The sequence below is a fragment of the Drosophila busckii genome, chromosome 2R (assembly GCF_011750605.1).
Source record: "Drosophila busckii strain San Diego stock center, stock number 13000-0081.31 chromosome 2R, ASM1175060v1, whole genome shotgun sequence".
Lineage (NCBI taxonomy): Eukaryota > Metazoa > Arthropoda > Insecta > Diptera > Drosophilidae > Drosophila > Drosophila busckii.
In genome coordinates, this window is record NC_046605.1 from 5,840,825 (window position 1) to 5,854,357 (window position 13,533).

Here is a 13,533-nt window from a genome sequence, read left to right on the forward strand (position 1 = left end):
ATTAAAAATTCCAAAGCTTCAAAGCTAACTATAGATTTACCTTCTTTGGTGAAACAAGCGCTGCGGCCTGCACTGGCGATGTGACACGCTTCCAGCCATTGCTGCGACGCCAGGAATTAGAGGGCGGCGCATGCCGCTGCAGCATGCGCTCCTTTAGCTTGGAGACCACAGATGGCGAGGGCGGTGGCTCTTTGGACATTTTGGCCATCAGAGCACAGCTAATGCTGTCGCTGCGCACCACGCTGGACTCCAGCTCGCGTCGCTGATTGTGGCGCAAAATGCAGCTGGGCTCCTGATCCTCCAGCACCGACTTGGACTTGACCAGCACATGCGGCGGTCGACGCAGCTCCGTTTTAATAATTTGTGCTATGCATTGCTGTTCGTTCAAAGGCGCCACAGCCTGCGCCATGTTAATCATGGGCACATCCTCAATTTCAATGTCGCTGACACGACGTCGACACTCTTCAATGACAGCATAGTCATGCTCCTCCTCCACGGGCAGCGGCTCTTGCGGCGCTGGCTGCGTAGGCGATAGCTCGTCCGTTTCGCTGCTGGAGCAGCTGGTGAGCTGAGCACGTCCTGCCTCGCTGGGCGTGGGACTGACGCGCGCCTTGGCTTGACTTTCCGACATGCTGGAGTCCTGTTCATCATCCTCCTCATCATCATCATCTTCGTCCTCATCGTCCGTTTCGCCCTCAAGATAGGAGAACAAACTGCGCGAGGAGTTGGAGCGTATGTTGACCAGCTTATAAAAATCGTTGGTAAAGTCTGTGCAGGCCACTTCCTCATCCTCCGAGTAGACAAGCTGCAATAATAATGGTGTAAGCTTATGTTTTATAATCAGATTGAGCGGACGCACCTTTTGCTGCAGCAGCTGAGCAATGCCATCGGCCACGGAGTCAGTCTCTACGGTTGTTGAATTGATAAAGTCGGCGGAGGGCCAAAGCCAGTCCTGCTCACGCTTTCGACGCTGCAGCAGCTGCTGTTGATGTTGCTCACGCTCGTCGTCAAAGGTTATCACAGCCAGTTCCTCCTGCGACATGCTCCAGTCTTCCATTTCGGTGGAGCAGGGCTCAGCGGGCAGCAGCCACTGCTCTGGCTCCTCGGGCAAGTCCTCCAGATGCCCGTTCGAGGGCTGCGGCTGGCCGCTGCTCATGGTGCAGTAGCCCTCGTCACGCCCCTTAACCGGACTCGCCGACAGCGCTGCATTCTGCGCCTCCAGATCACGCACGCGACCCTTCAGCATGCTGACCTCGTCCCGCAAATTGTCCTCGGCCACAATGGCGTCCACCACCTTGCGCATCACATCGTCCAGGCAATGCTCGTACTGACGTATGCGAGTCAAGAGCGCGCGATTCTCCTGCTGCATCGAGTGCAGCAGACTCTCCTGCCGTGCAAAGCGTGTCTGCAAAAAAGAAAGATGGAGACTCTGTTAGTTAACAGCACTGTTAACAGTAGCCAGGGCCTTGCACTGACAGCTGCACTGACGAGGGTCGCAACATCATTTATCACACAAATTTAGAGCTCAAGTGCTAAATGCATTCACACTCAATCTCAGCCCCCAGTTCAGACCACAAATTGATCGAGTACACAACTTGTTAGCCGACTCGAAGGTCAATGCAGCATTTGAATGTGGTTAAAACCTTGGCGCTCATTAGAGTCGCTTTAACAAATTCGAGAAAAAAAAGATTGGAAAAAAAATTAGTTGGCTTTAGCTACAGTTAAAGCCATTCAATTTCTTGGCTAAGCCTTTGCAGCCATTACTTGCCACCCACTGCGTGCTGTATGTGGCAAGTAAGTCTCAGACTGGTGGCATCAACGTGTATAATGAAAAGATGCCGACGCTTTGGCGCATTGAAGCGTCTCTAATGCAAACGCTCAATCAATTTCACAAAATGTACAACAAGCGAAGCCAAAAAAAAAAAAAAACAAACCAAACTCGTGGCGCAAAAACAATTTCAACTTCAGTTTCAGTTGCTCAGTCTCAGATAAGCGACAATTTGTATGCGCCGAAATGGCAGCAAGGGGATACATTGTTCTTAAAAATGAATTTATGCGTTTATTTATGACTTGGCGTCTTCGTTTTCATTTTACGCTTTCCCAAACGCAACTTCAACTTTAACTTTGGAGCCAAGAGCCAAGAGAAAAACGCAAAACATGAAAAAACCAAAGCGGAAAAACTCGCAGTGCAAATTGTTTTTTTTTCCACATGCTGCGCACTGTTGCAACTTGGACGGGGGGCGGTTCCATAAGTTTACGACAGTTTTGGCATAGCATGAATTTATGAGATTAACTTTTGATTAGAGCTAGGTAGTAAATAGGATTGCGTAGATTTGAAAATAAGTAGCAACATAAATTTAGATAATTCTGAGAAAAGTGTTTCACTTTCTGATCATTATAATATTTTGGCAGATAATAAGCGACTGTCTATGCAAAAAAATCTCAATTTCAAAATAAAGTGACATACGATACTTTTGGCGGAAATGCGTAGATTAACAAATGTCAGCATAAAGTTTCAGATTAAGGAACAAAATAGCTAAAAGAGCCCAAATGATGAATAAGCGACTGCATTTAATATTCAAACCACCCTCGTGGTAAGTGTCCCCTTGGCGTTTAAGCAAGCGGAGCACATTAGCAATAGCAATAGCTATGAAAAATATAATCAACAACGTGGCACAGTTGGAGTCTGTTGGATGGGACTATAGCATATAGAGTACATACCTGTAGTGCCTTGTGATCCCGGCACGTCTGCAGTTGTTTGCGTTCTTTGGATTTCATAATGCGATTCATGCTGCAAGGCAGACGAGTTGTTGAGGTTGATGTTGTTGGTGTTGTTGTTGTTGTTGGTGTTGTTGTTGGTGATGTTGTTGGTGTGATTGTTGTTGTGTGTATGGCAGGTGTGTGGCAGCAAGCGAGTGAACAATACACAGAGACACAAAAAAGAATAAAGTAAAATATTTTGATGAAAACAAGTTGGCAACAAAATGGAAAATGAATTTGTTATAAATGTGAATAAAGTTGCTGTTAACTTGGCAACTGATTTGCCAGACATTTGTGCGTGTGTGTGTGTTGCAATCGAAACTAAGCGCGAATTTGAATTGCCGTAATTACTAGAGCGAAAGAGTGAGTTGGGTGTGGGGTGCTGCGCACGTCTGTTGCGGTCAGCAGCGACTGATTGATGGGTTTTTCTTTCGAAGCATGTTTCTAATGGCTAATGCTGGGTTCTCCAGCTCGCTCTCCCAGTTCTACGCTCTGGGGTGAGCTGGCTGACTGCAAATAAATGCTTCCTGCTGTTGCGCTCAGTAATTTGGAAAATTGCATTCAATGCCGTTAACTTGGCAACGGCCAAGACCAAGACTACTCCGCGTCTTAAACTCTGAGTGCGTAATGGCGTTGGAGGCGTTCTAAGTCACGAATTTCCATGCTCCACTCTCTCTCTCTCTCTCTGGTATGATATATTTGCGTACTTTATGTTGCAAATCCTTTTGCTTAAATTGCATAATTATGTGGCAAAGGCAGCGAATGAAAATGCATTTTCATGCTGTGTGCCAAAATATAAATATATACATATGTATATAGAGCTCGAGTCTTGGCATTACAGCTTTTGTTTATGGCTTAGTTTTTGCATAAAACATAAGCTTTGTATGCAGACATTTAAATTTAAGTATACTATATCATTTGCATGGCAAGCTCATTTGCATTCTATTTATTATTTTGCTGCTCTATGTTGTGGAAAATGCTTTATGGCCAGCCAGGAAAAACAGCAGCGCGCACAGTTACAGAAGCTCAAAGAATTTCGTTCAATTTAAACGGAAGTTATCATACGCACACACGCACAGTTAATAGAGTGATAAAAATAATAAAAAATAAATGGTATTTATTACTTACTTTTCAATTTGTTCACGCAATTCCTGCTCGAATATTGGTGACCCGCATTGGTTCTGGAAAAAGTGCATGGGAACGAAATAAAGGCAATGAAGGAAACATAAAGTGAAATGAAATTGGCAAAAGTAATGAAATACAATAAATTAGTGCACTTTGACGATGATTAAGAGAGACAATTTAATTGTTCAAAGATATCACAATCAGTAAAGTGAACTCAACTTACAAATGCGCCGACAGTTGATGAGAAAGTGACAAAAAAGAAATAAATTACTTTCGGTGTGGGGTGGAGAGAGAGGGAGCGGCGTGAGTCGAGCGTAGTTATTACATAGGTTAACTGAAATTGATGAGAGACGAGGCGAGGCGAGGTGTGTCGGTCGGAGCAGACAAAGCGCAGAGACTAAATGCTAGTTACATGCAAACCTCCCACCCGCTTCCACACACTCGCTTTAGTCTCTATATGGAGGAGAATGCGGAACAAGAGCGACAACAACAGCAACAGCAGCTATGCCAACGCGCGCTGTTGCATGCAACAATAAATCAGGCAGAGTCAACAACCGGCATAGAATAGCAGCCGCTAGACAACAGCTACAGCTCCCAGCTCCAGCTCTGAGCTCCCAGCTTGGTCTGCTCTACACAACCTTCAAGCTTTAGCTGCTGCTGCTGCTGCTGCTGCTGCTGTTTTGGCGTTAAAATGGTAATCGATAAAAAGTAACATCACGACGATTCCATCTGTGTGACGTGACGAACATACAGACACACACTCAGTTCGTCTGTCCGTCTGTCTTTCTATGTGTGTCTGTGTTGCAAGTGCCCCCAGACGAACAATAAATCGTTTGGTTTAGTGTAAATATAATGAATGACAACAGCAACACTCTCAAGTGCAAATGGTACCGAACCCAGCAGCTCGTCAACATGGCCATCAACAAGATTAGGCATTAAATAAGCATTAGAGCAATCACGTTTAGCTCTTAATCGTGGCCAATAATTTACAACAGCAACAAATGCTCAACTCAAGCTAAATAGCTATTTAATAAGAGCTATGCACACTTATTTTTCATTTAAATTCCACAAAAGTTGTTGCCTTTGATTTGAATAAGGGTAGAAGCAACAACAATTTATTAAAATATTTGTAAAATGTGTGCAATGCATTAATTTACTTGAACAACAATAGAGACAAAGTTGGATGCTGCCAGCTTTATATACACTTTGGACTATAGAACTGAAGACAGCAGAAAATTAAAAATTCCAAACTAAATTTAAATTCTAGAAACACAAACTCGAGCGATACAACATTTGTTATATGCAATATAATATTGCTCAAGCTAAAATACACTTTATGGGACTTAAGATTCATCTGTTTTATATAAACTTTAGAATATTGAATTGGTGGCTGCAGGAAATTAAAAATTCCATATGCCATAATAATCTAAAATACACTTAATGGAACTTAAGATTCTGCTGTTCAACTTTTATACTTTTGTTCAACAAAACTTCTGATTAATTTAAAAGCAGTTGCATTAATTTCTGCAACTGTCTTAACTTTTTATAGCCTGCAGCATTAACTTTATTTGATGAGCTATATGCTTGAAATTGTCTGCTTAGCATAATGTCAACTATAAGTCTCAGTAGACTAACTTAGACTCACATTAAAGCGCCAAAGCACGCGTCAAATAAAACTCCCAAATGTGCCATAGTGCCAGACAAAACAAAAAAATTGTAAGCAACTCATACAAAATTACAAATTTATATATGCAATAATTTTTATTAATTCGCCCGACATCAGGCAAACAACAGCCGCGCTGCAATATTAACAAAAAGAAAGCGGCAAACATCAAACTCTCCCCCTCTCTTTCTTTCATTGCTGTGGCAAGTTGCTGGGCTCGTGGTGGAGCATACAGAAATCAGGCGCCAAATGACTAAAGCAGCCTGCTGTGGCAGACTGATTGCCGGCAGACAAGTGCGGCTGGTGGGTGGAGGGTGGTGGGTGGTGGTGGAGCCAAGGCGCCACTTGTGTGTGCCACTGCCAGTGGCAAAGGCATAGCATAGCATGATGAACGTGTTAATAAAATTAGAGCCCAACAAACACACACACACAGAAGCAGAAGCTTCCCCAAGCTTTGAGCCCAATGCTATTTTGGGCAACTGCCACGGCTGCCAACAGCTGTTGGTTACTGCACCCACAATCTTGTGCCACATTTCACATTCAAGAGGCAAGCGCATAAATATTCATTGTCATAAAACGAGCGCCACTGTGTTGTGTTGTGGGGGCGCAAAAGGGGGTGGCGCGCCCATTGATAAAGTTATTGAATCGAACAAGACTTGCTTATTAATTAATAACAGCCAAACTGCGTCGAGTGTTAGCCTCGCCATAAGTTTCAATTAGCAGCCCAAAAACAAAAAATAAATAACAAAATGCTTTAAGGGTGCACAGACTTAAAAAAGCAAATCCCGGCAACATGTTGCACTCGTGTCAGGCACACAACAATTGCTGCTGCTGGGGGGTTGCAGCTGATCACAGCATCATTTGCACCCGCAACTCGAGCTGGGGCAACAATAATAACAACAGCTTACAACCCCCGTTAAAAATATTTTACTTGGTTTATTATAAAATGGAAATGCTGAAAAGCTGATGGATTTGGTGTTTTTGAAATGCCTAACAAAATATGAACATGCTCATTATTAATTAACATGGCAGATTGAGCAGCGGGTGGGCGTGCCATAGTGGGTGGAAAGCATTAAGAAATGTGAAAATGTTGGGGGTTCCAAGTTATGAATAAGACGCAGATTTGCAGGCAAGGTGAGCTTGAAGATAAATGAAGATAAATGTTTAACATTTATTTATAAATATTAAACGTAGAAATCTTTGCAAGTAAGAAATAATTTTGGAAGATTTTTATAAATTAAAGCAGCGAATTTTGTATTCAATTTTAATGTTTATATAAGTCCTGATTTTGAGCATTTAATTTTGAGTAAAATATGCGTTAGAACTCCAAATATTTGAATCTACGTTTAGATAAATGTTTAACATTTCTTAACAAATATTAAACGAAGAAATCTTTGCAAGTAAGTAATAATTTTTAATGCAATTTTAATGCTTATGTTCATTGCTAAAAGTTTTGAATTTAAGCATTTAATTTTGGTACAAAATATGCGTAAAGAATTTCAAATATTTAGGCATAGCAACATATATTACTTTCTTTTACATTTTAGAGCAATTGAAGAATTTTCTTTTATTTGCTTTGTTCGCTGTCAAGTCGTATATATAACAAAGTTCTAACCAATATATATCAACTTACTTTCTTTTTAATATAATTTCAAACTTTTGCTTGCCTAACTTGAAGTTGTGCAGGGCAAATGTCCAACAAAATAATCAGATAAAAGGGCAAACAAATGCGTTTTCAATTTGTATTGATGTCTTACCATTTCAGTTTGTATTATATAAATATCAATGTGCTTGCTCTTGTGGCTTGATATGCTTGTTTATCTTTCACTGGTTTGAAATTTGTGCAAAGTTCTTCTAAGCTTTGTGGCCACAAAAGCGTAAAAATAACAAGCGAACAACAACAGCAACCGGTAGCATTTGCTCTTTAGGTAAAAAAGCCAAACAGACACAAACAAACTACGGCGTAGTCTTGGAGTAGGTTGGGCAGCCAGGCAGACAACAAAAAATGCGCTGGCGACAACATTGGGGTAACCCAACATAAAAAAAGCAAAACCAACCCGAAAGCGTAACTTAAATTAGAGCCAAAGTTATAATTTCTGAGAAATAAAAGTGAAAAAATAGCGGACGCGAGCGTTAGACAAATATTTCTTTTTATATTTGGGCAGACGTTGCCAACAAACAGCCGGCGTAGCACTAAAAATGGACAGAGGAGCAAGCGAAACCAACCCTAAAGCGAGAGCTGAGAGCGAGAGCGCGCGCCTGTGAATTCGCCGCAGGCAGCGCGAGAGCTTCGAGCAGCTGCGCTCTCAATCCCTCAGCTGCTGGGGGAGAGGGGATCAGCGCCGGCATCCGCTGAGCGGCGAGTAGCAACTCCAACCCAGCATAGAGTTGGTTTTTGATGTATTACTCGCTGGCAATGGCAATGGCAATTGGCTGTTTTTAATTTAATGAAGCGCGACGGCAGCAACATCAAAAAACGTTGACAGTGTTGTTGAGGAAATGGGAACAGCAGCAGGAGCAGCATTTACCATGATGGACAGATAGCAACGGCAATGCAAACATTTTGCAGATGTGACTTAGGGTTGTAGCACAAGCAGCGCTAGGGGTGATCTATAGAGCGCTATGCAAGCTTTACTTCCACCCCCACCCATGCGAAATTCGCGAAATTTCTTTTACTTGCACATAAAGCGCTGAAATTAATTGCATTGCACTTTTTTTTTGTCAAGGGGTTTGCACATATCGTACAGTACTATATATATAGTGGTGGTAGTTTGAACATTCATAATTCGACTGGTGTGGGCGTATGAATCATCAGCCAGTGCCCAAAGCAAAAGGGTCAAGGTATTGCCTATAGTACAGCCATAGCGCATAAAAATATATTCATTCATTAATAGAGGGTGGAATTTAAAGTGCTCAAGGGTAGGAGGAAGTGCAACAATATTGCGACATGAGCTTAGAATTTGTGGCACAACAATAGCTACGACCTACCCTAAAGACGTAACTCGGGGATTAAAGCGGCTTTGTGTTGTTTGTTTGCATATCTCTAACCAAGGAACTTTGGATAGCAATTGATGAGCAGCAACTTTGCATAACAAAAAGTTATAAGCATTGAATTTTGCTTAATCACTAATGAGCAAAAAGAAATTCGAATTATATCAGTTGCTTTCTTTAGTTGCTTAGCAATTCGCTGCTTACTTCTCCAATTAATTAGCAAACGCGTAATCTCTGCATTAGCTGCTAGTCTTGTGCTAAAATTAAATTATACGATACATTTAGCCTTTAACTAATTGCCTTTTAAGTGCAGCGCTATAAGACGCGCCCTCAAAGTCTCAAAGAGATTGAGAGAGAGAGAGAGTGACAGCGTGGAATGAAAAAAATGTTTAATTGGGCAAGGGACATGCTCTAAACGGAATCAACTTGGCTTGGGCGCTGCCATTCAATCAAGTGGGGAAACGCACGCTCCATGGGGCGTCTGCCCTTGAGGCAATGTGCAGCTTGCCACAGCGTCTTCATTTCCGAGTGAGTGAGCCATCAAAACGTTTGTCACAAAATTATTAGCAATTCAACGTTGGACAGAGTTACGCTGCTACTAATGATGATGATGATGATGATGAAGCTGTGGCATGGCTGTTGATAATAAAAATGTGCGCATGTTGCTACTTCGTTTGGCCGAGGCAAAAGCTCGCCTCTTCTGTTGCAAGTGCCACTTGAGCGGCGGCGCCCCAGTCTTGCAACTTCAAAAACTCCAAGTGCACGCCCCAAGTCGCTTGACAGTGACAGTTCTGTATTCTTTCCGCTCGCTTTTATGTGCTATCTGCCGCTCACGCTCTTATGCTTATTAAGACGCGAATTTTTTATTGAGACTGAATTAAAAATTGAGCACGTGCGCTCTAGTTGGCGTCGCCTCGGGCTGCGTGCTGCGGCATAAGCTGCAAGCCTAATAAATTGGCTTCAAAAATGTTTGGCAGCCTCTCTCGTGTTAGCAATTGGACTTCATTAGCAAATGGCCAGAGCGCGCCCAATCCAATCCCTTTTCGTGAAAAAAGCAAATGCGTCGTTTGCATTTTCCGCTTGCTCGGGCTTGTTGATTTATCACTGATGAAAAGTACACAGACAAACAAACACAAATCCCTATGAGTTTGTTTTTTTTTTTGACACTCTTTGTTTTCTTTGCTGTTCAAGCAATTCTAATTTCGTAGCTAAATATTTGAACTGAACAATTCTCCAAAAGGATTAAATGTCATATGAAACTCACTCTAGCTCAGCTGTTTGTAACTAAATAGCCAAATACAACAACAACAACAAAAACAAGCAGCTGTCAGCAATTTGAGTTGGGTTAAGAGCTTGAACCTGTCAAGTGCTTGAAGTATGAATCCTGTGTTGCCATAAAGATGCTAAACTTTCAAGTTGTCTATGGCTACAAAAGCGAAACATTTAGCTCAAGTGCAACACTGAACAATGCAACGCACAATAAAATGAAATCTGCTGGTGGTAGAGCATTGAGGTTATGTCTGACAGTTGCAACATGAATTGCCAAGCATGAAAGCTCAAGAGCGCTTACAGCAAAATCAAATTAGTGGCATCGAATATATAATTCCAGACTAAATATATTAATATAAAGTTTACAAACTGAAAGGCAAGTCCAATTGATTGGAATTATTTCATCGCTTTTGTCCGTATGGACACATCAACAAAGTTTTGTCTATCGAAATTTAATTAAATAAGTATAACCAAAGCTAATTCCAATTGGTACGACTTATTGCTTTGCTTTAGTTCAAATCGTTGCCATTTGTTCAACAAATTTTGATGTAAATTGTAAGCAATATGCTATCGAAATTTAATTAAATTAACTCAAAAGGATAAAATTATTCCATTGCTCTAAATAATTTCGAAATTTAATTAAATATTTATTTTATATTACTTATGGAACCTTTGCCAATTTACTTCATTTACTTAATTATCTTAGGCAACTTTGCTCTGCTGCTGCTGCTACTGCACAATAATCAATAATTTATTATTAATCCAATGCCAGACCGCAGTCGTCTGTGGTCTGCGCTGCTCAGACAATTGATAATGTCCATTAGTGTTAGCCCAAGCAGCGCTGTAATCAGATGCGAATCAATTACATTTCATATACAAAGTAATGCGAGTACTTGCCACAACGCTCTGCCACCAGCCGCCGCAGCAGCAGCACCCAATCCACTTAGTTTGGGGCGTTTCGTGTGCTGGCTCAAATTAGAAACAGATGAGCGCGATAAGAGCATAGCGAATCATAAGATGGATATTCATTGAATCGTGCCCATTTATTGCAGTGCCACATGGCCATGACCATGCCACAGCATTTTGCAACATTCACACTTTTGGCTGAGACGACAAGTCGACGAGCCACTGATGCGCCAATAACAATAAAGCAGCACACATTGAAACCTTCATACACAGCGGGCGTGCCGCTGACGGCAGACAAGCGCTCGAGTCCTAAGTCTAAGTGAAACCAAAGGACATTTGTAGTTGGGGATAGCTAAGAAATGTTGGCGTTGGCAGCAACATAGTTAATCGTTATTTACAGACAGATAAAGTGCAGAAATATTGTCGAGCAGCAGCAGCAGCAAAAGTCGCACTCAAAAGGCAAAAAGAATGCGCGGCAAGTGAGGCACAAACGACTTGCAGAGACGCTGCAGATAAAATAGAATAAACCAACTCAGTGCTGCCGAATAGATTGTAAATAGTAAAGAATGAAACTATGTTTATAATATTTCAATAAAAAATGAATATCTAATTAAACTTTTTCAATAGAAAATGAATATCTAATTGTTGAAATTTATAATATTTCAATAAGCTGTAAGTCATGTTGACAGCAACTTTATTAATTCTGTGAATTGTCTATTGAAATATTTCATATATTATAATCATTGATTATATTAAGAGTAAAGCAATATTTATTTACTGAATATTCGTAAACAAGCTTTGACTTATGGCTAAATGCTCAAATGCGAATTGGCAATGGCTAAGTCGAAAACTTAGATGAGTTCTGTTGTTTAGCTGCCGCACTCAACTAACAGACCGCTTTGCTTTACTTCTACAGAGTCTGCAAAGAGCAGCAGCGAAAAAAAAATGCGCATACGGCCCAAAATAATCGGATTGCCATGCATGCGGCTTTAAGCGAAGGCGCGGCAGGCAGTGATAACGAGCAGTGTGGAGCGAGCACTGCTGGAGCATTGGGGGAGTGGAGGTGGGAGAGGCCATTGCCATTGCCAGGCTCATAAATTGTGCGCTTTGCTCCTTTGGCTGCCAAGGCGAAAGCCACTCCCCTCTGTCTCTATATCTATAGCTATGTGTACTTTTGTCTCCAGCACTTCCTGTGCTGCCTTTTGCTGGGGCGAACGGGCGTCAGCAATTCCAAGCCGGATATCATTGGCCAAGAGCAAAGTTATTTTGGGGCCGCACGCTGCGCCTTTTCACACCATAAACTTGACGCATTTAACTCGTTGTCCCATTTACTTTTTTCCTAGCCTCCTGCTCCACACTGGGGGGTAGCCGCTCGAGGCAGCAGTAGCTCAGCATTGTGGCCTGTTATCAAATTCAATTACCTAAAGCCGGCAATGCGTATGCCTAACGTTTGGGTTCCGGCCATTAAACTTGGGTTAACTGCAGATTGAGCGGCAGCAACAACAATTCTGTAGTCTACATGTTTTTTGATAATTTCATTTGCTCAATGCATGTAATTAAAGCCTGTAACTTTTAATTACTGTAGCCCAGGCGTTGCTCCCATGTATTTGGTTGTTACCATTTGCCTGACACGGTTTTAGTTCCGGTCCCAGCGCTGACCACAGCGCAAACCACAGCAGCTCAAATGACTGCGCCCAATTCGAATGATGTAAACCGAAGGCATCACCAAAACTTTCGACCACAGGAAATTAAAATTGTTGCTCTCTGTACGCAGCTGTATCCGCTTGCCTGGAGTTTATACTCACATTTTGGAATTGCTCCTGCAAACGCAGCAGCGCGCCTTCAACTTCGATAATGCGCTTTTCCAATAAATCCTGCAAGAGAACGTAACAATAAAAAGAAACGAAACGCAAAACTAAAGCATAAAAGGCATAAACCTAGAGAGAGAGAGAGAGAGTGTGAGGGGGGTACGCTAAGTTGATGTGCATATACAGATTTGATCCCAGCTATATAGTAAGCAGTGTGTTTCAGTTTGTGTGTGTACCAAATGAACCAAAGCGGCGTATGTGTAATGCGTTTTATGTGTGTGTGTGTGTTGTGCATGGGTGTGTGTGTGTGTGTGATAGTTAAACAAAGATTAATCACAACCAAATATTGCCGTACAGTTGTAAATAATGAAAGCGCGCTTAGTACATGAAACATGTGGCATATACATTGAGGCATATAAATACAGTAAACGCTTGCTAAGACTAACAATATGATAATGGTATGCAACATTATACAATGTTTACACAATAAAAGTAAATTATACATTACAACTAAGCCTCAGTCACAACTTCATTGTAAATTAAATAACTTTTAGTTAAAGTGCTTAGCATTTAAAATTTTTAAAATATTTTGAAATACTTTTGGTCAATAACTTTTAGTTAAAGCTAAGCATTTATAATTTTTAAAATATTTTCAAAATATTTTTTAGTCTTCATCAATAACTTTTACTTAAATCTTTGCATTTATAATTTTTAAAATATTTTCAAAATATTTATTTGTCTATAAAACTTTTTTGCAGCCTTTCAAAGCGGAATAGTTCGTTAACATGGGGCATACAATATTAGAATAAATACACAAGCAAATATATGTATAGAACTTCTTCTTTCTACTCTTTTACAAGCTATAGAGCAATATTTGTCATAGCTTTATTTGAAGTTTATAGGACTAAAATATTCACATTTGTTTGTAGAATTTTTTTTTTTAAATTGGAATTCATTGCGATTTAGAATTCTAATTTAAAGAATTAAATCATTGGGATTTATAATTCTAAT

General features: G+C 41.0%; 1 protein-coding gene across 4 annotated transcripts in view; it reads right to left on the reverse strand.

Moving 5' to 3' along the window:
* The window catches only part of LOC108597289 (uncharacterized protein DDB_G0284459), a 32,305-nt gene that overhangs the window by 1,419 nt on the left and 17,353 nt on the right, over positions 1-13,533 (reverse strand). The window contains exons 3-7 of one of the 4 annotated variants that reach the window (XM_017983763.1): positions 12,520-12,588; positions 3,889-3,941; positions 2,722-2,791; positions 860-1,405; positions 41-805 (exon numbers count right to left, since the gene is read on the reverse strand). In XM_017983763.1, coding sequence (XP_017839252.1) covers positions 41-805; positions 860-1,405; positions 2,722-2,791; positions 3,889-3,941; positions 12,520-12,588 — 1,503 coding nt within the window. The remainder of the gene's footprint in view (positions 1-40; positions 806-859; positions 1,406-2,721; positions 2,792-3,888; positions 3,942-12,519; positions 12,589-13,533) is intronic. The other 3 variants (XM_017983764.1, XM_017983765.1, XM_017983766.1) reach the window with 3 other exon arrangements.